Source organism: Parasteatoda tepidariorum, chromosome X1, assembly GCF_043381705.1.
Source record: "Parasteatoda tepidariorum isolate YZ-2023 chromosome X1, CAS_Ptep_4.0, whole genome shotgun sequence".
NCBI classification, from domain to species: domain Eukaryota; kingdom Metazoa; phylum Arthropoda; class Arachnida; order Araneae; family Theridiidae; genus Parasteatoda; species Parasteatoda tepidariorum.
The window spans coordinates 15,668,331-15,694,215 of NC_092214.1; the positions used below are offsets into that span (position 1 = coordinate 15,668,331).

Sequence of the window (25,885 nt, forward strand, 5' to 3'; positions counted from 1 at the left end):
TTTAATTCAATCAAAAATAAATAAAAAGTGATAAATCTATTAAAAAAAATGTTAATTGTAAAAAATGCTTTTATTATATGGGTGCACAACCTGCGACCCGCCGACTACTAAAGTGCCGCCTGCGAGAGCTTCTAAACACAATAAAAAAAATTTCAAAAATTTTTAATCGCACTTTTGAGTCATTACGTTTTGACTCGATCAATTTTAACAGATTCCATAGTACATGTATATTTATCACGCTTTCTTTAAGCATCTTTTCTTCATTGTAAATATAAATGACTTTTTTACACAGTTATTTCTGCTTTTCAAGGTGATTTCGGAATTTCCGAATTTTTATTACGATATTATTACGACAAGCGAGTTTCAGACCGCCCATTTAAATAATCACTTTTTTGGTGCAATTTATTTGTGACGATTTCATCGTAAATCTTAAGTGATTTTTTTCTTTTTTTTTGCAATTCTTTCAACTATTTTTTCGGCAGTTATTGCTATGCATTCCCACGAACTCTAAAAAATTCTGCTAATTTTATTACGTCATGCGAATTTTAAATCACGCATTTGACATGCTTTATTCGTGCTGAGTTCAGCATAAATTTAGGCATTTTTTTTTCAATTTTTGCTGTATTTTTCCACTTGATTTTGCAATCCCGTTATTTAACTACGATGTTATTACGACTCGCAAATTTCTGATCAAGCATTTAAATAATCACTTTCGGATACGGTATTTCAGTGCAGTTTTGTCGTAAATCCTAGTTATTTTTCCTTTGTTTTTTCGGAATCGAATATGATTTCATCAAATGTGGTAATGAATTGTGATTTGGTCGAAAACCGAATATTTGGCAAAAAAAATAGAGTGAATATCATATGTTTGGTGCCAAATAGCTATATTTTTTAGCAGCATAGCAACACTGAAACCAACATTTCAATGCTAAGAATAATATTTTCTGAAAAAACATATTCATAAATCAATGTTAAAAAATAAGGCCTATCTGAAACGCTTTTAAAAATGCTGCGCTATCATAAAAACTAAAGATTATATGCAAAAGTGAAACATTGAAAATAAAAATCAATCCTAATTTTCGAAAGAAAATTTTAAAGGAACATCTCCGTTTTCCAATTACCAGAAAAAGTCTAGAAAAAAGAATTAAGTCTAGCAGAAATGCTCTTGAAAATTGCTGCGTTATAATAAAAATGTTGTCTATAAAAACATTTTTTTTTTTAAAAAAAAGGAGAAAAAAAGCTAGATAGAAACAAAAAACATTCTAAATTTTTTAAATGAAAATCCTATGCAGAAAATCTCAATTTAAATGTTTCATATTGCCATATTTTTAGAAGAAAAAAAATTGCTATAAAATAAAGTTTATTAGTAGCGTTTATTAAAAAAAAAATTGCTGCTTCATAAAATGCATATAAAAGGAAAAGTTAATTAAAAAGAAAAACAGAGAAAACAATTTGTTCTTAGTTCCTAAAACAAAACTTTACTGAAAATCACAGTTTTCTATGTTACTGGTTATTTATATTGCAGTACAGGGAAAAAAGTTATAATAAATTAATAGTATGAGATGTTCTGTTAAAATGCTGCTTTATAATGAAAACAGCAAAAATGAAAAGAAATTCTTCTCAATTCTTAGAATTAAAAGTATAGAAAAAGTGACAAAATTTACTAGTTTGAATATAATTTAAAAAAAAAAAAAAAAAAGATGCAGAAGTGCTGTAACTTGTGGTTCAGTATAAAGTAATCTAGTTTCAATTCTTCAAATTTAGTTTTTTATTTTGTCTTCTAGAGAATAAATTTGCAACCCATGTGCAGAAACATGGATTTTTAAATTTAAGAAATTTGTGTTCTCTTATAATAAGCAATACTATAATAAAGTTAAAAATACAATTTTATATTATTATCATATCTATACAAATTAAAAAAAAAAAACTTTTCTAAAATATATTCTGCCGAATATATGGCCCATCATTTGACCAACTGAATTTTTGACAGAATGGCTAAATACTTGTTACATCCCTAATTTAAATGCCATGTTATTGCAACTTGAGAAATTCATAAAGTTGCTAAAATTGTGAATTTTTAAACTACTCACTATTTGTAGTTTTGATTTCAATTTTTTGTTGCTTAGGTGATCTTTTTCATTAAAAAAAGTAAACGTTTACTATATAAAAAGATCTAATAATCGTTAAAAAGAAATAATAAAGTAGTACTTTACCAAATAAGAATTGGATTTTATTTTGAACTATAACAGTTTTGTTTTTATTAATAAATTTTCTTCGAATTTATATTACAGTAGGGAACCGATTATCTGGAACGATCGGGACCATCGCTATTCCGGATAACTGATTTTTCCAATTTTCTGAATCCCTACAAAAAGCCGTTTTTTTTTTTATTGTTAAACCCAACTAAAAAAAATAATTTTTTTGGAAATANTTCTGATTTCCGGATAGCGGGTTCTGTACTGTACTAAATTATGCTCTAAATTTTTTCCTACTTTTATTCTGTGAGCATTGCAGTTTTTTTTTATTAGGATTTATTTTTAAAATTAGTTTTTGTATTGCAAGATATGATAAAAAAGCATTTCTTTTCTCCAACGTTTATTTATTTATTTTGATAAATCTATATTTGACAGATAAAAATGGCAATTTTTTTTTTAAAAAAAAGTATTTTTTTTTATTTTTTAATGATTTCTAATAATTGAATGCCTTTAATTTTCTACAAATATAATACTAAGTTTATTGATTAAAAAATTAGAACACTAATGTTTATATAAATATTACTACATTCACTAAACACATGTGCAGCCCTTAACTTTGTTAGTCACCCTGCTGCGCAAGTGGCCCTTCACTCAAAAAGGTTGTGCACCTCTATTTTATAACATCAATAACATTGCTTAATTTTTTCAATTGAAATACTGAAGATGGATTGACTTAAACCCATTGTCTTAAAGTAAAAACAAACGAGATTTAATTTTTTTTAAAAATTCAAACTAGCTTAAAGATTGATTTAAAAATAATAAAGCTGTTACAAAATATTTTACATATATGCATTAAAAATTAAAAGAAAGAAAAATGAAAGTAAAAAAAACAAACCAAAAAAATGTTCACTTTAGTAAAACGTTTTTTAAATTGTTGAGGAAAAAAATGTGCTTTTGAAACATTGTTGGACCTTCTTTTACTTATTTAAAATAATAAGGCTGTATTGACTAATGGTCTAATTCTATACTTAATAATTATAAAAATAAATATGTTTTTTATTCATTTATTATTTTCTATTTTGAAAATAAAATCGACTAAAGATTTATTGGTTGGAAAATGATGCTAATTATCTTACAAATTATCAAACTAATACATATTGAAAGAATTTTAAGGGAAGAAAAATACTGTAAGTACTATTGTTATATTATTGAAAAAGCGTCTAAACATTGCTTAATTTTTTATTTAAGTAAAAAAATTTAGTGATTTTAACTAATAGCCATTTAAAAAAAAAAAAAAAAATAACACAAACTTTGTTCAATTTTCTCAAAGATAAAAGCAAATTAAATAAATGTAGGCTTTATTTTAATTTTTTTATAATTAAAAACAACTGATGATTTATTGATTTAAAAAGATCAAATTCTGTCAAATTATGATACTTACATGCATTAAATAAATTTTAAAAGAACTTTTTATAAAAAAAATAAATTACTTACAGACAAAATACCCCTATTAAATTGTATCACTTAAAATGAAAAACACTAATTAAAAAAATCAATAAAGAATCTTTTTTTTTAAATTCATATTTTTTTTCATTAATAGATTGAGTTCAGAACAAAAATTTAGGATAACAGTGATCACAAAGTTCCAGTAGGTCTACTAAAAATAATAGACAAAAATTGTTAAATCCTGATAGACAAAGGGAAAAAAAGTGATGAAATAATGCACAATGAAATGATTGCTATGTAGCAAAAATCAATAAAGAATCTTTTTTTTAAAATTCATATTTTTTTTCATTAATAGATTGAGTTCAGAACAAAAATTTAGGATAACAGTGATCACAAAGTTCCAGTAGGTCTACTAAAAATAATAGACAAAAATTGTTAAATCCTGATAGACAAAGGGAAAAAAAAGTGATGAAATAATGCACAATGAAATGATTGCTATGTAGCAAAAATCCTGCTGAAAATAATCTTCAAGAAACGTAAATTCCCAAAGACAAAAATGGCGTTTAGAGAAACTATCTGATCAATGATATTCTGATTCAATTCGCTCTTCGTCATTCCACATCGCGAAGCTAACATCTTCGTAGCTAGAAGCAATTAACATTTTTGCAGCTAGGTGGAATAATTTTCATTAACGCAGTGACAGAGATAACGTAGACAAGAATCCTCGCATGTGAAATCGTTAAACTGCGAGCGTCGTCTTATACCGGCGCCTTAAATCAGGTTTCTGATGCATCACCTAATAGGAAAGTCACAGTAGTGGTAGACATGCTACAGTACTCCCCCACTAAAGTTTTATTTGTGATAGAATTCAATGATGGATACCATACCATTAATCCCACGAAAATAGGAATGTTTTCGTGGGAAGTCAAGAGAGCTATATTAAATTCACCAAGTTTTTGAATGCTGATTGTGAGAGCGGTATTAAGATCACGTTTGCGTGTGTGATTGCTCTTGTGTTGCTATTAGCTGTAAAGTGTGATTGAAACTGAAAAGCAACAGCACAAGGAGGTCAATGTCACAAATATCAGGTCAACTGTTAAATGTGGACCATCCATTCAATTGAAGTGGGCGTTGCTGTCGAGGTAGGCGTGGGAATATCACGCCTGAAGGTCACCAATGTGGATAAAGTAATTATTGACAATGTCAACCTTCATCTATCAAAAGGTATTCCAAGATAGTTACAAGTCAACATGTCTTAAATACTAGCGAATTGGTATTTAATCATTGTAGTGGTAGACACACTACAGTCCCCTTCTGCAATTTTTTTTTAAAAAAGTTTTTCGCATGTTACTACCCTACCCAGTTCATTTTTCGTAGATACAGATATGGAAATGGTCCCCGGAATAAAAAGATTTGACTCAGACTCCGGACTTTACTGAGATTTTGATTGACTCTATTAACAGGGATGTGATTCTTCCACGGATTCGCTGATTTCTGCCTTTTTTCAGATTTTTCCATTTTTCCCGCTAATTTCCGCTGAAATTTTTTTTTTTGCACAAGTTAAAATATTTTATGAGGAATTAAATTTTCCCCGAAGCGAAAGTATTGAAGTCCTCATTCCTCCCTCAAACATTGATTTTCGTATTTACCTGATTTAAAAGTTGAACGTTGCGATTCTTAATCAGGTGATTTAAATGTCGTACATTGCGATTCTTATTTACGAGATTTAAAAATCCAATATCGCGATTTGTAATTACGCGATTTTAAAACCCTATGTAGCGATTCGTATGCACGCGAGCTTAAAAATCCCTGTATTAAAATTTTCACAAAATCGTCAAAAAATATTGTTACTATTATGAAGTAAATATTTATTTTAATCTAGATCTGTGCAATTAGAGTTAAAGGGATTTTATTTAAAATCACTCTTCATATTATAATCTAACAGAGTTAATGAGAAAATTAACTTTACAAAATATATTTGTACTAAATATTGAAATTGTATAAAACTAATATAATATTAATATCACTATCTCACACGCTCTCACTCTCAAATTTATTAACATTATAGTTTTGACATAGGGGCATACTGAACTGGGCTCAATTATTTTAATACTATTAAATATTTTTTTTATTTTTTGCATTTACGTGTTGTAGTGTTCCACCTAGAAATAAAAAAAAAAGAAAGGCAGGGTGCTACCTTACAGAAAAGAACTTCTTTTAGTTTTGAAAAAGTCATTTACCACCTTTAACAAACAGTATTATCAAATATTATTAAATATTATCAAATTAATTTATCAAAATATGCAATATTATGTAATAACTGAATTTGATCCTCATCAATTTTTAAATTATCCTCTTCTATTATTTTATGTGTATACTTCAAAAAGTAATTCTTACTTATTATTAAAATAATAGAAATATTTGATACTTTTGAAAAATAATTTAAGCCAAGCTAAAAGACGCTATTTGTCTAAGTTTCCCTGAATAAGAAGTTTTTAAAAAAAATTATTAATTGATTAGCAACATGAACGTTTTTTTAATATTTTATACTGAAAATTAGAGAAAATGAGCATTTAAAGGTGCATTTTTAAAGAAAAGGTATACTTTAGGGGTGCGCAACCTGCGGCTCGCCAACCCTTGATGTGCGACCCGCAGATGCAAGACAGTTGTAAACGAACTAAATTTTCTCTTCGGCAGACGCTTCTTCCTTTATTCGTCCGAAATGAATATTCTATGTGCAGCAGTATAGGCTAAATACCAAACATCTATGTGTTGCGTCACTAATTTAGAAGAAGAAAACTGTGTAAAAATTAACTTCACAAACTGTATCATGATGGGGGTTGGAAATAATGGTTCAAATGGTAAAAAACTACCAAGAGGAATTTTAGGAAAAACTTGTATCTTGTATGAAAAAGTGTCAACTATTTAGTGTGATGTAGGAGTTGTCAACAGCAGGCCTCTTACTTACATCTCAGAAGACTCACAACATTAACTTCTATTTTCCCCATCCATGTTTCTTCAAGACATACACACTGTTGGTGTGCCAGATCTAGACTACATTGATAAAGTTAATATCAACGAAAGATGGTAATAATAGCAAAATTGGAGAAAAACATTTTGTTGAGAATTATTGTCTGCTTAATTTTAAAATTAAGTTTCTATTGTTGCTCTTTTGAGCTTGTTCATTTTTTGGGGCTTGTTCAAAAGGGCTTTGAATTTTTTTTATTTAGTATTTATTTTTGAGCATTAATATATTTATTTTTGCACGACTTTATATTTTTGAGTGTTTCAAGTTTTTTTTTGATGAAGCTAGTATTTTATTTTTATATGTAAATAGAACAGTAAAATAAATCATTTTGTGTGTTGCAAGTTGTCTATGGAATAATCAAGAGCACTGAAATCCTTAATTAATTCTGATTCGAAGTGCAAAACGGAATACATTTCGAAGATAATTCAGAGACGAATATTTTAATCTCCTGATGCAAAAACTGAGGAAAGTACAAACACTTAATGCAGTGTAATTACCACTAAGATTATTAAACATTAATTCACTTGTATATAGGACATGCTAACTTGATTCAGTCTTGGGGTACCCTTCCATAGAAGAAGGTTGACATCGTCACACATTCTCCACACCTAATAACTTTATATGTAGTTTTAGTATGCTATGACAGTAAGTAGAGAATAGATAGTCCTTTGGGTCGAATCATATCCACATTTCCAGGGAAAAACAAGATTATCCAAGTAGTTAGAGTGAAAACAGTTAATGGTAAAATCGATAGACCAGTACAAAAGATTTATGTATTAGAGATATCTCATGCTGACCCATTGTTTATGAAAACGTCATTCAATGAAGTTAAGAAAAATTATTCAGTCGTCACATAGACCGATGATGTTGATATATGTACTCCCCAAAACAGTAACTCTCCTTTAAAAACTATTGTTGGAAAAAGCTTATAAAATCTATACGCTATGAACTCTAGTTTTTTTTTTCTTTGTAAAATATAATATTATTGACTTATCAATTTTGACATAATTTTAAGTTAAAAAATAGTTATTTTGATTTCAAGATATCAAAATGGAAGGAGTAAGTTTAGAGTAGCCTTTTTTCTTTCTGATTTTGACCTCTCCCTGAGTAGATTTAACTTTGATCAGGCTGAACTAGATCTTTAGAATTGGATTTTTCCTTTAACTTTATTTCTGTAATGCAGCTCTGTTTAACTTTGCTCTTTAGGCCAGGTTTAAAGTTAAACCTCATTTTGAGAACTCAGCCTAAAAGTCTGTTGGAAATTTTATGCAATTGTAATCATGTTATTAAATATTGATAACTTTTATATAATTGCAAAATAATTTTTTTTTAAAAGGTACTTGAACTTTTTAAAACTGTTAGAGAAGTTAGTAAAGAGTTGTCCAGTCACAATAATTTGTCTGCTCAAGCCATGAAAACTGCTAGTGGTGTCACTTTGGATAGAGTTGTTTGTAATTCTCGTCAGTATGAGGTGTTATATGTTGGAAGAATCAAAGTAAGTTATTTTCTTTCCCATTTTTTTGCAGTCAAATAAATCTATTGATCTTGAAAACATATTTTATAATGAATATAGGTCTAAGCATTGTACTACAAAGTGTGTTAAATTATCATATTGTGCTGTAGCCTTATGGAAAATGCCATGACCATTCAGACCAAATCATTTGGAAACGCTTTGGAAAAAAATATTATATTATGACAAAAAAGCAGTAATTGATATTGAATTATTAAACTTTTCATTAAATATTAAAGTAACATGTATATTTTAAAGTAACATGTGTATTTTTTAAATATATGAGAACTTTATGTATGTTTGAACCTGAAATTTTGAAGGTAATGTATTTAAATACAAACTTATAATATGCATATATTAATACTTATATTGTACTTATAATGATACATATTTTATACTCACACATATATTTTGATGTAAATTTCTATCTATGTAGGATCTCACATTATAGCAACTCTTCCAAATAAAGTCCCATTTGTTATTCCATAAATATAAATGCCCATTAGAACACTAAATCATTCATTTTAAAGTAGCTACCAAAATTAGGTTTAATTTTTTGTTTTGAAAATTTCTTCGAAAATAAGTTTAAGATATTTTTGTACATTTGATTTAGCAGAAGTTTCTAAGAAATTATTTGAACCACTATTTCTTTTAATGTTACCACAAGTAAAATGTGAAACATCTTAAATTACTATCGGACAAGGGAGAAACGGCATATTACTATAGATTCTTATCCTGGGATGTCTTGATCTATAGTCGAAAAGTTGGTGAAGTATAGTTCTCTTTTCAATGATAAGCAAATGTGCATAATGCACTCACATGCAGAAATAGACAAATTTACGTTTATACATTTTAAAATCTATAGCAAAAAAGTTATTTTATTATTGATTTATCTGCTAGTTTCTTAACTGTTATTAAAGTATTGTTTAGTCAAAGTAAGTTTAGTGTCTTTTTATTTGTGAGTGAATATTTATGGTGTTTATGATATAGCAACTTCACCTTATTATGTACTTTGTTATTTGGTTTTCAGATGGTTTTCATCAACCACAAAGTTATAATATAGTTGACACAAATTTTTTAGTGTATAGATTTGAAATACCTGGGTTTTTATAGTTCAGGGTAAATGCTCTGGATATTTACTTGGATATTTATTTACTATACTTACTATTATGGGAAAAAGCTTATAAAATCTATATGTTATGAACACTAGTTTTTTCTTCTTTGTAAAATATAATATTGACTTGTATAAGTTCAATTTTGACAAAATTTTACTTAAAAAAGTAGTTATTTTGATTTATGAATAATTTGAAATTTCCAAAAATATATTTTTCTTAACAGTTTTACAAAATGCAAATATTTATAACACAAATTAGTTTTACATACATTATCTATACTTATACTTTATTTACCAAAAAAAAAAAAACCCATTCAATTGAACATTCAATTATATTTGAAATCTTTGTTTTTTTATTTTTTTAAAATTTGCATATAATAATAATAACCCTCATAAATATTAACATTTTGGTTTAGAATTTCCAATATTATTCTCGAAATTTAAATTTTACAATTTTAAACTTCTAAATAACTACTGAAGTAAGAAAATTTTGCCAAATATATATTTTTGAAATATAAAAATTTTAATTAAGTTTTATGTAATTTTAGTAAGTTTATTACTCTAAACAGAGTTCTTATTTTCTGCATACGAATAATACATAATTTTTTCGTCTGATCTGCATTTAATTCTTATATGATGTTGATACAGTACAGTACAGAAACTTATATTTGGTATCCAAGAAACCGGGGGAAAACTTTGTTTTCCTACCATTTTGAACTAGAATGATTGAAGCGAAATGTTTATATTCTGATCATTTTTGAAGTTCAGTAGAGAGAAAGCTGTTGGGTCTTTGATTTAAGAGAGGGAAATGCATTACACATCCTTATAGTGAACAGAAAGTTGAACTGTAATAAAAAAAATTGCATCACTATACTACGTAAATATTATAAAGTAAGCGTAAATGAATTGAAATATGAAAATGGTTAAAATACAGCTATTTGTAATCAATAATTAAGTAGGAGTATAGTTAGCTGTATTGTAATGTGTAGATTCATCCTTCCTAGTATATGTTATGAGGTAGTGCTACAATCGCACATACTAACTTCTACTTTTACTTAGTATAAAAACTACTGCTTCTACTTTCTTCTCAGATATTTTAATTGAGATGTCAACAAGAATGGTCTACCATACTAAGCTAATTGTATTTTTATAACCTGTTATGTTTGGAATTTGTTTTTAAAGCTTATATTCCTAATCGTTCGGTTATTGAAGATGTATCAACAAACACTAACTCATTAATATTGACCTTCACTACAATGTTGACCCAGACGTGATATGAACTCGTCTACCTCGACAGTTACACCCACTTTGATTAGAACACGTCTATTTTGATGGATGGTCCACATTAATCAGTTTACTCGTTATTTGTGACTGCGTCATTGTCTTCGTCACATTGTTGCTACTCAATCTCTATTGAACACAACGAGACCCTGCACACACTTTGCTTCTAATAGCAACACGAGAGTGACCATACACAACTGTGAACTTAATACAGCTTACACGGCTAATGCTCTATTGTCGGTAAACTTAATACAGATCTCACCACCCGTGCTCAAAATCTGGTAAACTTAATACAGCTCTCACAGTCTTTTGCAAAAATGACAATGAATTAACTAGTGATATCCAGACATCAAAATCTATCCCTGATAAAATTCTGGTACGGAGTATTGTGGCATAACTATCATTACAATTATTCACTAGGTGGCCGGGATAGCCTGGTCGGTAGGGCGTTGGGCCCATGTCCAAGAGATTGTTGGTTCGATTCTCACCGGCCGAAGACTCCCCGTGTAGTAAAATGGTGACTGATGCATGTTATATCTGTCGAGAGTCAAAGTCCTTCAGGTTCCCATAACAAATCAATACCTTTGGGGGTACTGATCCAGGAGTTTCCTTGTTCTCTGGATTGGTTCAAAATTACAAAGCTACGGAGTTGAACATTAGTAGTTGTAAACCCATGAAATTGGGTCAGCTGTTCAACGATAGTTATAAAATAAAAATAAAATTATTCACTAGTATATAAGCCATGTTAACTCTTGGGTATCTATCTTGGGGTATCTTTTCATAGATGAAGGTTGACATTGTCGATAACACTCGCCCCAAAGTATAAAACCTTTTATCTGGTTTCTAGAAAACCGGGAATAACTTTGCTCACTTTCCCTGTCATTTTTAAACTGGATCAACTGAGTCATCCTTGAAGCTGAGTAGATGAAAACGTAGGGAATTCCTTTTTCTCCCCGTTCAATCAGATGTACTTAGATAAAATGAAATGAACCAAATCACTTGACTCACCTGAAATGACAGCGTATACGTAACAGTGAGTTTGGAAATTAAATGCTGAAAAATGGGGTGCTCTTCCGGTAGAAAAACCTACAGCTGTCCGTCCAATTTTCAATCCCTGAAAGTTGAATGGAATAACGCAATCATGAGAAAAGTGCGCCTGAGCAAAAAAATTCTCCTGGATAGAAAATCAGTTTCAGCCAGATTAATCACTAGGTAGATTGGAGAAATTTTGACCTTTTTTTTTATTCATGTTTTTTTAATTAATTTTTTATTTATAATTTATTTTGTTTTTTTTACTTTTGAAAAAGAAATCAGATGTAACAAATGATTACATATTTATCTTTTACTTTACGAGAGGAAAATATCAGCAAACAGAAGGTGGTAGGGAAAGTATAAGAAAAATACATAACTATTACTTTACTATATAAATATAATAAAGTAAGAGGAGTAAAGAGAAAATACAAATTTTTAATTGGAATGCTGAAACAGCTATTTTTTATTATACAATATTAAAAGTTGAAATATATAGTCAAGCTGTATTGAATAATTTTTTAGCGATCCAGAAAACTGGGAAATTCAGACATCTGGGATAGCTATGCTCCCCAGTTTTCTGGATAATTGGTTCTCTACTGTATTTGTTCCTTAAAAATTCTCAAATTTCACCATTAAAGTTACCTTAAGTTTTTTCTAAGTTTATATACCCTTAATCCTAATTTATAAAAAATTGAGTTTAAGATTTGTATAATTGCTATTTTCGTAAAAGTGTACCCATGCTAGCTTGGAGATTTCATTACTTTTATATGTTAGCATAAACATAGTTGGCATGTTTATTTTACTCGGAAGAAATAAGTTACTTAATTAGAAGGAAATTGTTCTTTTTCATTTAAAATTACATGTTTAACATAGTTAAAGTATCACATTATAGTGCAATAACAAATTTTTATGAAAACTGAAATTTATTAATACTTGGATGAATATACTAATGAAAAAAAATTTTTTTTTGGAAAATTATTTGCTTAATAAATATTTCTACTTTATAATATTTAATTACAAATAATCTCATTTTTTAAAATTTACTTACTATAAGTTATAGTTTGATTAGGATAGAATAACTGAGTTTACAAACAATTAACAAAAACATACAGTTTATCATTGATAAATCTGAACTTAATTTCACATACAATAAAAATCATGCATTCCTAAGAAGATATTTAACTACATGTTCGTGCATATAATTTTGATATATATTATAAATCTAGTAAAAATAAACTTTTTCTACCCTAATTTTATATACAAATAAACATTAAATGAATGTATTTTACTGTATTTAAATAATAACAGTTAAGGTACATGTTTATAGTTACTTCTCATTACATGATGCTAAAATTAACCATTGTATTAACTGATCTTTTAAAACTCACGAACTATTTTATCTTACTTATTACAAGATATTTTAACTTCAATAAATATTTAATTAGAATGTAATGTTGTAAATTTCTTTAAAAAATGATTTAAAATAATTAATATTTCATTTAGAATTGAAAACAATAAATAAGAAAGTAACAAATGTAATTCAGTTTTACAAGATAATTTTTAAACTATAATCATCTCTTAATCTATACCTTAATATGAAACTATAATCATGTTGTACAGGATGGTTGTTAAAATTAAACTGATGTTACTCAAAGGCTTCTCACTCCAGATCTACTGAATGAACCTGATATATATGTTAAGATAAGGGCATGGTGCGTAACGTTTTTAAAAAGTGCTTAAATGTGTTTATTTTCGATTTTCGTTTTTTAAAAGCCCTTAAAGGGGCTTTCTTTCATGGGGTGTTTTTTAAAAATGCTTAATTTTCCCTTTTCGGAAATGAGATTTTTTTTCTTCACCATGTCAATTTTCGCTATGTGTTATGTTAAAGCGTGGTTTTCACAGTCAACCATAATCCTTTTCGGCATACCGTCGGTCCGTAACGTGTGATAGCACCAATCATGTTACATATTTGATGAAATACTTGGGAGTCTACTGAGCTAGATTCGCTGAGATTCTTGCACTCTCATGTGCAACTCTGCTGTATTTTGCAAGGTATTCTCAATTTCAGGTTTCATTTTCCACCCTCTGAAATCAGACAGAAAAATGTACTAAAAGCGCTGTACTACTAAAAGCATATTTAGTGATGCATGCAGCTATATGCATATTGTTGATTTAAAAGGTCTGCACACGGAGCATGTATATCATAATCAAATAAAAATTTATATTGTTTAATTTTTGTGCTGGTATCTTTTTCTTAATTTCTTTTTTTTAAATTCTGGTACAGTCGCACCTGAGAGCAAAATTTTGGACCATTTTTTTCAAAGGATACTTTGGCCCTATGATCTTAACCCCTTGACTGCCGTGTACGTATATATACGTCTTGACCAGATGATACGTTAACTGCCGCAGGCGTGTATATATGCTTTCCCGAAGTACAATGCTTTGCGTTACGCTGCTATAAATAGAACTACATCCTTACTGCAGAATGCAGTAAAATGACCTTGAAAGTGTTTGCTTTGCGAGTGTATTACTAATTTCGGAGGAGGGGGAATGGGAAAAGGATTTTATGGGAAAGTGATATCGTATTAATCACTATCGTGTCTCTATTTGAGTAAGGTCGGGTTTATTCTTTTTTCGTTTCCCGTGAGTATTTGCTGCTTTTTTATTCTTTCCATCAACGTCTTCAAAGAAAAATGCATCGCGAAAATGTGCTGTTTGTTCAAGAAAAAAAATTCGCTGTGAATCCCGCTATCAGTGCAATGAATGTAATGTTGGTTTATGTGTTGAACCATGTTTCAAGATTTATCATACAACAGCTAAGTTTTAACATACTTTATATTGTATTTTTATTATTTAATTTAAATTTTCTATTTTCTTTCTTTCCTTTTTCTTGTCTTGTAAAAGTAAACTGTTTTGAAATTGCAACGCGTAAGGAAGTGCACTTGAGCGAAAAACAGTGGCACTGGTGAGTGAATCACGTAAATTTTACTTGGCAGTTAAGGGATTATTAGAATCTGTTCAGTAGAACTAAAACTACAAGCATCTGAGTACCAGCAATTTATTTACAACCTTTTTGTAAACTGTAAATACTTTTAACTTGTATTCTGAAAGATCAGCAGTTTTCTGCTCATAGTTTAAGAGAGAACAACACAGTAAAAGCCTGTGAAAAGAATTTTTTAAGGAATTTTGCTATAATGGTGATTAACTTAATGTATACATATTTTTTTCATCTTATTGTACATATTTTAATCTTCATTTTATCATGTTTCAAATACAAAAGTTTGGAAATTGGAACTTATGTTACTCAATGCTTAAAGTTAATTTTTGAAATTATCCATTGCTGTGTTCTTAAGTTGAAAAAAAGTCTTCCAAATTAGATTTTTTTAAAACTACATGAATGTAGTTTTCGCTGAATTGAAAAAATAACATAAAATAAGTTACATTTTTGTGGGTTACTCAATATCAGTCAACTCTGTTAAAAAATCCCTAAGTACAGCAAAAATTATATTAATTGTGAACATTGTGTCAAAATTTAAAGTAAATCTTTTGAAAATTGAATTAAAGATACAGCAAGTAAGAGAAACAGTTTCGAATAAATTGTGTTCAAAGTAATCAATAATTTTTATAAATATATAAAATTTTACAGCTGTCTATTTATATTGAAAGTACCATTAGCTCTTTTTCTTGCATAATTGAAACAAATTATTTCAATAAAATAGTTAAAATAATAGCTTTTTACTGTGATAGGTGTGAGCAATTAATCAACTGAGTTGTCATTTTTTAGGATTAAGCAATTAATCAAATTATTAAACAGCAATCTATTAATCAACACAAGTTCACTTGTTCATATGTGTCACAGCTTGTACTACAGTGTGCATGAGATGGTGCTATAACTTTAAAATTTTTAGAAAATAAATTCAATATTTTGGTACAATATTCTTAAAACAATTAACTGTTAAAAAATGCAATAACTTTTTTTTTTATTTTTTGTAAATTTTACTGTGTTTTCATTTTAAAAAATAACTTGTAATAATAAAAACCAAAATTGCATGTATTATTTCTTAAATCCTAAATGATGTTTGAAAATGTTGCAAAATACTACTGAATTTTAAAAATAAAAATGTTTGATGCAGGATTGAATGAACAAAATATTAATAAATTTCAAATCAAATTTTAAACTAACACTTGATGAAAGTTTTAAAAATTAAATCTTAACATTTAGTTTAAATTTGAATGCTACAAAACACAGTTTAAAGAGATTTAATAATTTTAAGCAGTTATCTGTAATCATTTCATGTTCCTTTCAGTTTTTATTCTTATTTATTTATTTTTTAAACTTTTTCATTTTTTTCTGGTCTTTAACCACTTTTCTGAAAGAAGTTTGTTTTTTCAGGATGATTGCCTAATTATGTGCTTACATTATTTCAAGTACTAATTTAACTGTGTAAACCAAGTGATTAAGAACCTAAAAATACTTGAAATAAGTTTTTTAAATATAATAAATTCATAAAAAGAATCTTACTAAGTGCAAAATTGTATTATATAGAACAATCGTGATCACATCAAGTCACTTTATTCTAATTTGATATTAAATGCCTAAATATTATTGAAACAAATAATTACACAGCTTAAAATCCTGTATATATTTTTAAACTTTTAATGCTTTTAAGAATTTTTTTTATTTTTATTTTCACTAATAATGTGTTTTCTTAACAAATATATTGTGTTATTTTGTGTATTAGTTTTTAAAGTTATAAAATAAATCTCATAAACATCTTTTATTTATTTTTAAAATGAAATTGTTCTGAATGTTTTAGGTATCTGGTAAAAGAGCCCACCCTAATTTTATTGATGAAGCTGTAGAAAAATTTCGGCTCTTTGAACTTGAAAAAAGCTACAAAAATAAACATTCTGAAAAGGTTACAAGCAATTTATTTCTCAGGTTGAGTAAAAGTTCTGGCAAAAATGAAGTTGAGAAAAAAATCAGTAAAGAAGACTTCAATTTTAGTAATGGAGTAAGGCTTTTTTTGCAATTAGCACTTCTTTAAATGTTCTTTTCTTTTCATATTCATAAATATGCTAAAACATTTTAAAATTTATTTTAAATTTTTTCTATTTTCTTAAAATTACAAGCTTATACAAAGTGTTGCACAATGAACACCCTTAGTATGTATGTTACAACCCTTGTAAAAATTGAAGTCAGAAAACTATGTACATTAGGCATCACAAATTAATAATTAAATTAGAAGAAAAAGTTTGTGTATTCTAACCAATCAAAATTGAGAACTAAATGATAAAAAGAGGATCAAAATAATAATATTAAAATTAGTTTTTAAAATCTAATGCAACAAGTGTCTTACTGGATTTTAGGACACACCCTTCAGCTTCATCCTAAGTAAACTGGTTTTCCATGATTTTATTTCCCTCTTTTCTCTAATTGATTTCAATAATAGTTGGATTGTTTTTGTTCTTAGGTACTTATGCATATTTTATGTACTGATCCCTAATATATATGGACATAAGTTCCTATGCAATTTTAATCTTGATGTGTTCTAACAACCCTAGAATTTTATCTCAACATTTATGTGACCCCTGTTATATCTAACGTTTTTAAACTTTTTCATTTGACAAAAAGTTGATTAAAAGTGTCATTATTTAACAAAAATATGTTGCTTTAGGTGCAAAACTAATTTCAGATTTGAAATCCCTGCATGCAAATTAGGCAGCATCAAGTACTTGTCTAAATGCAACAAAAAATTTGTTTCCCAGTGTTATCATTATGCTTAATTTTTATGAACAGCTTATAAATTGCTCATTTTTACACTGTTTGTTTTATTCCAGGTTCATTACATAAAATGTATCTTTTTCCAAAGGCTATTAATAAATTAAGGACTCTTATAGGGGTAATATAGAGAATGTATCTAAGTTTTCAATAAACATAATTTGTTAAATTAACTTGCAGTGAAATATTTTATTGACTGATAAATAGCTGTAGTTGATTAAACTAATGAGATATGTTCAAAGATTTAATAAAAATTATATTCAGTGTGTTTTGTTGTGATCTACTGTGTTTAAAACAAACAAATAAATAAATGATTATTAAAACATTGCAACTTCTTACAATGTTTGCCGGGATGCCAACTATCTGTGTTTTGTGGGAAAATATATTCTAGTGGTTATAAATTTTATATTTTAACATATAATTTATAGTTTAGTATATTTGATTTAAAGTTATTTTTCCACCACTTAATTTAAATTATTCAAAAGTTCATATAAAACACCATTTTGTTCCAGTAATTTAATCTTCTGTTACACTATGAAATGTTTTACAAAAAGCATAGTAGTTGGCAGCCTTGTATTTATTTTTCTGTTTAGTAATGAAATTTAAGAATTTTTTATATCATTTAATTAAGTTAAATGTTTTTTAGGGTAATAATGATCTCCTAATCTCGCCAATTAATGACATTTGTAAGTTAGATGTTGGATTTTCAAATCTGAACCAATATTCCCTGAGTAGCAGTCAAAGTATGGATCTATCTTCTATTAAGTCATCTCTTCATGTTCCTGGATCTTCACTTATCACTCATACTCAAAGTCTAGATACTCCAGGTTGTGTAAACATTATTCATGATCTTAGAGACAGTAATCCTAGTGTTGTACTGAGAGATCGAGTGCGATCTTGTAGTGGAGATTTTCCTAGTACAAAGCAAACACCACTTTTTGTTTTTAATCGATCTGAAAAAGATGACGTTCGCCGACCTCGAGCTTATACTAGTCCTTCTCCTAATGAGTCTCGACAAACCAACAGAACAATGTTGTTTCTAATTGGTCGAATGGAAATTTGTTTAATTGGAACAGATAAGAAACAGATGCTTTTGAATAAAACATTCAGTGACATTTCTCATTGTTCACAAGTATGATATTATATTTATATATGTAGAAACAAGTATGATATATATATATATATATACACACAGTGGAGCATCGTTTATACAACGATCGTTTATAAGACGTTTACATTTATACAATATTTTAGTGTGGTCCCAATTCATTCCTATTCATTTTAATGTAAAAATATAACGTTTATCGGTCACACAAAATCGGTTATATCTCAGTTTTCCGATTTTGCTCAGGTTTATTTTTTTATTTTTTCTTGTGTATTTTAAAAACGGGTGGAATTTTCTAACATGAATGGCACAGAAATGAGCATGTGTAAATGTAGCACGTGGCAACAATGTGGGGTGGTGGGGGTAGAAAAACAAATGTGTAACGGATTGCACAAAGAAGGGGAATTCCTTTTTGAAGAAGGTGAGCAGATTTCCCAACCTGGTTTATTGCTATGGCTAGTTAAGGACATTCTTTCCTTATCAGTGCACTAGCACTACAGATATATTTTTTTTCGTTCTTTGCTATGCGTACTGTTTTGTTCACATCGTTTTTCAGACATGTCTCGAAAATGTAAGTCTATCTCGGTGAAAGAAAAAATTTAAACTTTGAAGGGATTCAATAAAGGTTCACCGTTTAGGTCAAAAGCTGACTTGGCTGAAATGGTGGGTATTCCAGTTTCTACCTTAAAGTCTATTATTCATGATCGTCAAATAATGGAGGAACATGCTAAAGCCTGTGGATCTTCGGCATCAAGGAAAATGCGAGTGCAAGAAGGTAAATTTCCTGAAATGGAAAAGGTTTTGCTTCAGTTTTTCAATCAGTGTTGTGCGACAAATATTTCAGTATTGGTCCAATGTTCAAGGAAAAAACTAAAGAAATCGCAATGAAATTGATGATACAATAATTAATGATGATGATTAGAATTTGCTCCCAACAGAGACAACTTTTGATGAATACATGGATTGTGATGAGAATGTAGTAATGTCAGTGGTTTGCACTGTGGATGAGCTTATTCAGAACACACAGTCTGAGCCATATAGTGACTGTGAGGAGAACGAGGAATGCCAAGAAGTTGTTACGCCATCTTTTCAAGATGCAATGAATTCCATTAAAACACTAAGAACTTATTTTCTTTATCACAATACCAGCGAAAAAACTTTTCAGGACCTTGATTCATTACACAGGTCATTAATTACAGCTTAAAGTCAATCATCACGGCAAACAACCGTAGAAAATTTTTTCTCTAAACTTTGCGTAAAATAATTAAAGTGAAAAAAACCCAACAAATTTTGAATATTAAAAAAAAAATATATATCTATATAAAGGTTACGTACCTTTAAATTGCTTACTGTAATTTTTCTTTTGTTATTTGTTTGTTTTGCTTTGTTTAATTTAGAAAGTTATGTAAATCATCACGTTAAACATTGCAATTAACTGAAAACAAAGTTCTAGTTTTAGAAGTAAAAATCGATTATAAGAGGTTATCGTTTATGCGACGTTTTTCGAGAGGTGGTCCCTTCGGCGTCGTATAAACGATGCTGCGACGCTCCACTGTATATACATATATACAGTGGAGCATCGAAAAATCCCAGATCAGATATATATATTGGTTTATAAATTTTTTGATATGGTACTTTTTCTCTTTAACTGTCTCTACAGTTGCCTTAGAAGTGATTTATTTTTTATTAAAGATAAAATAACTTATATAAAAGAAATTTAAAAATTAGCCCTTATTCATTGTAGTTGTTCTACTAAATGATATAATAATAATGATTTTGTTTGCTTTTTATTTAATTTTACTCTAAGTTATAAAAATCACATTGTCAAATAAATTTTAAAGTATAATTCTAGTAAATATTTTGGAATTTTTTAAGTATATTAGGGTGTAATACTAATTAAGTTAAGTTTTTTAACTAGTATTTCTCAACTTATGTCCAATCATTGCTGCTCTCTGTCCTAGGATATCCAGTTACCCTTATTTTTGATCAGATGTTTAATAGAAAAGTGCAAACAATGCAAAGATAAACTGAAAAGTAAACATGAATGTTTCAAACACTAATAAAAAATATCAAAGGGTTGTAAAATTAAAATAATTAGAATGATGCTAAATTGCTTAAATGAAGAATAGCCAAAAAAAAAAGTTGAATCACCTCGTCTTAAAGCCATGTACAAATCAATGGCAATCATACATGGGAACGTTACTATGAAAAAGTAACAAGTAAAAGTATTAAAAGCAGAAGTAGCGAGTAAGAAGTGAAAAGTTTTGATTTTAGAAAGTAACAAATAAAAATTACATGTTCAAAACAAAGAAAATAACGACTTTAAAGTACATTTCGAGGAAATTGAATAATTTTAATTAAAAAAGTTTAAGAAAAATATTTTTTTATTTAAAGGGAATTAAATTTTAATATAAATGTATAAATTTTTAAAATACAGGAAAATGTTATAAAATTCATTGAAATAGTGAATTGTTGAGATGTCAGCCAACGTCACTTCTTGTCATCACTAATGAATGAATCCATGACGGCAGTTTTTAGTTGCAAAACAGTGGCACTTCTGTCTTGATCCAGAGAGAGTATATAAGGACTTGACTAATTGATATTTGCTGTTATTCTTCTGTTTACCTTTTCCTAGCATGTTATTTTATTATACTTATGTTTTATCGTTAAATTATTAAACATAGTTTAAATCATCATGATTCTTCCTTGAGTATACCTGGTCAAGAAGCACACAGTTTAATATGAATGCTGAAAATATCCAGAAACCAAACCAAAAATAAAAATTCAGTGTTTGCATATAGAAAGGAGTTTTAAATTATGTTAATTTTAAAACTACCAAGTTTTTAGAATTTTTTTTTTAAACTTTCAGCTGTAAATTTGTTGAGCAAATTCAATGACATAATTTTTGTTTAAAGAAATAAGTAAATAAATAAATAAATAGAAATTGTCTTTATATACAGGTAACCCTTTAAAATCTATTAAATTAAAAATTGTAGTTAATTTTTATGAAAGTTAAAAATAATAATTTTAGAATACATTAAAGAAAGAAAAAAGAAATACTTTTACTGACATCACACATGCAACATCACTTACAGGCGAGAGGGGAAAGGAGACTCCTCAGAAGCAGAAAAATTCTCATTCTTAGTTTATATAAATGTTAACCACAGTCCCCTAATTAAAATAAATTCTAAGAAAGTGAGTAGTTTGTTTTGGTTTGCCGAGAAAATAAAGACATATTTGTTTATCTTTTGTGGTTGTATAAAAATTCACCAAAATTTTAGAAAAAGTCATTTTTTTTAAAAAAAATTTTTAAAATATTTTTTTAATATATTTTTTTTTTTATCTTTAGTCAAAAGTGGATGCAAAAAATTATAATTTTACTGAGATTAGTTTTTCTTTTATATTGAAAAATTCAAAATTCAGTTTTTATGAACTATTTAATTATTCCAAAAGTAATTTGAAATTTAAACAAACTGAGACAATTTTAGATAATGCTTAGTTTTAAAATAATCTTAATTCTTCTGTTTATAGTTTTCACTAAACTAAATTATGGGATGCTGAATTACGTGATCTTTGACATAAAATAATTTAATAACTAGTGACTGCCTCGACATTTTGATACCAGAATTTTTTAAAAACATTTCTCTGCAAATGTAGAAAATTTAATATATTTCATTAAATAGTTTTTATGACACAGAAAAGCACACTTGGTAAAGAGTTTTTGAAACGCTAGTATTGGTGGCAGTAACTTGTTTTAATACTTAGTTTGGAGATTAAACATATTTTGCTAGGGAAACACAAACTCCTTACAAACATTTCCACTTCTGAATTTGAAACATGTGTAAACTTGTGTTTTACGCCAGATAAAAATATGCAAGTATAATGTTAAAAATGGACAAATTGCAAAAAAAGAATCCATCTTAGTGCTTGAATAAATCTGCACTGTGTGAGCTATGGTGTATTAATATTAATCGATAATAATATTAATATTACTCTAATCTCTGAATGCCTAGGTGTGAGCAGTTCATTTTAGACAAATTCCAGTTTAAAGTGATTGTGAAAACTAATCCATTTCATGAAGTATTATTAAAATAAAATATATAAACTAAGGTATTGAACAATAAAGCAAATGAGATCTGAAATAAACTACTTACTGCAAAAGCAGTTAGTTCCGGGTTTTTGTGACCTGGTATATATTCTGCCAATAAACTGAAAATAAAAAATAGGCTTAAATTTCTAATAACTTTTGGAATAATTATTTTGCAGCTGCTGCTTTTGCTTGTAAAGCAAAAGTGAGCAGGGGTAGAGCTTCTAATATAAAGTAAAGTAAGGCATTCCTGCCAGAGGGCTCATGGAGGTTAAGCCTCCACAATTTTGTGACTAACAGATGATTGTGGCAATGTGGTCAGCATTGTGCGCAGGTCACCTTTACTTCCCTGACAACTTGGTACCCATCGATCTGAAGCAGGGTGGGCTTCTAGCTGCCACTGGGGATTGAACCCCAGTTCTTCATTATGACAGTTCAGTGCCTTAACCACTGAGCCATCATGGCTCAGTTCTAATATAATTAATATATATATCAGAGAGTAAGACTGAGGTATTAAGCAAGATCGAGGTAGAGACAGTGAGGGAAACAATCTGAAAAGGTTGGAAAGCATTGTGAGCAAGGGAGGGATCTCCCTATTTAGTTTAGCGAAAACTGTTACCAGTAGAATTATATCTTTTGTCAATATGCTGACAATTAACAATACATCTTAATTTTCTTAAATTTCTAAACAAATTCAACGAAGCAATCTGAAATCAATGTCATAGACAGTCCTGGGAGTGGCGAACGAAAGCAAGCACTTTTTTAGAAAATGTAATTAACACATTATTATTGCTGCATATTCCTAATGGACAGTATTTTTATTTTCCTTATGGTTATGTTAATCCATTAAAACTTGGTGAAAAAATGTATGCTTTTTACTTAAAAAAATATATATTAAAATTTCAAAAAATCATGTCTTCATTTTAGAACTGTACTCTTGGTATAACTGGTGATTGTTCAATAAGTACTGCACTGAGTTAACTGTTAAAAAAATTATATTTTTGTTGTCTAATTGCATCGTTTTCATTTTTTGAGATTTTTTTGAAATCTAGAAATTGATTCAATTTGAAAATGCTAGTCTGTTTAAAATATTTTAAAACTTTCAAATAGATTGCAAAAAAATTTTTCATAAATAAAACTTAAATATTTTTCACTTTGTCTGAGGCTCATGTAACAATAATTTAAAAATATTTGTGTTTTTACCCTCATCACAAGGCAGTCAGATTAGCCAACAGATAATTTTTACGAAATAGTGAGAATATTAACTACGGTCATTTTGCGGCTTAGACATCTTTAATTCCTTAAAGCAAGAGTTTTTTTTTTTAAAAAACTGGTAAAACAGTTTTTTTTTACACGAAATGAATATATAGGTATAGTGTAAGTTATTTTTACTAGAACGGAACTCAGATGGGCATTAGAAATAAAATAATGTGACATTCAAGATTGTCAATGTGAGACATGGGTATACATTTTTTCTTGGCATATAACTTTAACCATTAAAAATAAAGTGATATTGTCTTAAGTTTTAGCAGAACTTCTTTAATTATAAAAAAAATCAGATAATTTAACTTTTATAGATAACACAATGTTAAATAATTAATGCTTACATGAGTTATGGCGTTTGGTATTTAAAAAAAAGAAAAATTTTCTTAACTTACCTAAAAAAGGACTAGATGGTTCTAAAAGTATTTTTTACTATTGTGAGCAAGCAACTCTTGTGACAGAATGACCAAAAAATATGGTTATCTTGGCGAGTTCATTTGAAGTTGAGAGTGTTCCTCTGTGGTTTAACAATTCCTTAAGAAAAAGACCCCCAGAAAATTTTGTGTCTGAAATTCAAACAAAGGACCCTCAAGATGAGCCATGGCACTTGAGAGAAAATAGAAGCTCAGAAAGGAGTCTGACAACCCTTTTCCTGAAGCAATAATGATAAGATAGTGATATTTGAAACTAAGAATGTTCCCAACGGTCAGCAAAGGTACGCATATATCATTCAGGCAGGGGATGAGTAAAGGATAATTTGGTAGCAGTGAAGTACAGGGGATTGATTTGAAAACAAGGATAGAAATAATCATTTTTTTTTTTAATCAAGAGCAGAAGATTCTATCCGAATATTTTGTTTCTATATTAACAAAAATGTTTCAATAGAAACAAAACTGTCAAGCAGATGGGGTGGTTGTTAATTTCTAGGAACTTACAGGTGTTGCTTGTAACATGTTGTGACTTTCGACCTCTTTGCTCGACCCATTGTGGTCAGATGGAACAAAAAATACTCTTTTTGTTAGAGAAGGACAAAGGATGCAAGAATGGTTGACGATAAAATAAATTCTTATTACAAATCATTCGTTTTTAAGTTTTCTTCTAAGAAATGGAGATTTAAAACACAATTAATGTCAATTTATTTTTCCTTTTTAAATTTTTCCAGGATTGGCCCTGGTGTTCTGGCTCGGCCAGTCCTCTGGCCTTCTCCTTTTCAGGAAATTGCAGTTCTTAAAGGTGTTTAGAAAAAGTTAACTGTTCAAAAATATATGATTAACTAAATTTATAAATAAAAAATAAATAAATGTAAAGAATTTTTTAGAGGAAAATTTTTAAAAAAATTCAGAGAAAAGTCCACTTTCTCGTTACAAATACTTTTTCCCAAAAAAAGTAACAGAAAAGAAGTGAAATTATTAAATTTAAAAGGTAATGAAGTGCAAGTAAAAGTATTGCCATGTATGATAGTAATACAGAAAAATCGATCCAAAAAATTGTAGAATCAAGACATCCGTTACAATATCTGCCTAGAAAAAAAAACTGACATAAGTCCGCATAAATACCAGATGAAATCTGCACAAATCAAGCTCACCAAGAAGTAATTGCTCAGATCAGCGCTTATTTTCATGTCGTAAAATTTTATTAAAAATATCAGGATTTTATTGATTTGATTCAATTTTATTTCCGAAATTTTTTTCAGGGAAAAATTTTGGTAATTTTGTCACATTTTTTTTCGCAAAGCATTTTTTAGTATTTCTTTTTAATTGGACTAAAGATTTCTTCAGGGCTGCCTGAATTTCTCCTGAACTGTGTTTGAGCAGTTGGATATATTCTGCACTCCTAGCAAATACCCCATACATCTTAAAAAATGAGATTATTTACAGAATGAATTACAATTTGTTATATAAATTCAATATTAAATATTAGTTCAAAAAATTAGGTTGTTAATTTTGCATGCCAGTTATTTACTATAATTAATTTTTATTGTCAATACACTGGAATATATCTGGAATTAGAAACTCAACAGTTTATTTATGTCTTTATTTCAA

At 28.3% G+C, this 25,885-nt stretch overlaps 1 protein-coding gene across 2 annotated transcripts in view; it reads left to right on the forward strand.

The window, feature by feature from the left end:
* LOC107436388 (TBC1 domain family member 1) overlaps positions 1–25,885 on the forward strand; it is an 81,699-nt gene that overhangs the window by 1,730 nt on the left and 54,084 nt on the right. Inside the window, exons 1-4 of one of the 2 annotated variants that reach the window (XM_071187683.1) lie at positions 6,484–7,919; positions 8,006–8,164; positions 16,424–16,621; positions 18,035–18,520. In XM_071187683.1, coding sequence (XP_071043784.1) covers positions 8,081–8,164; positions 16,424–16,621; positions 18,035–18,520 — 768 coding nt within the window. In that variant the 5' untranslated portion in view covers positions 6,484–7,919; positions 8,006–8,080. Of the gene's footprint in view, positions 1–6,483; positions 7,920–8,005; positions 8,165–16,423; positions 16,622–18,034; positions 18,521–25,885 lie in introns of those variants that run through there. The other variant, XM_016048090.4, reaches the window with a different exon arrangement.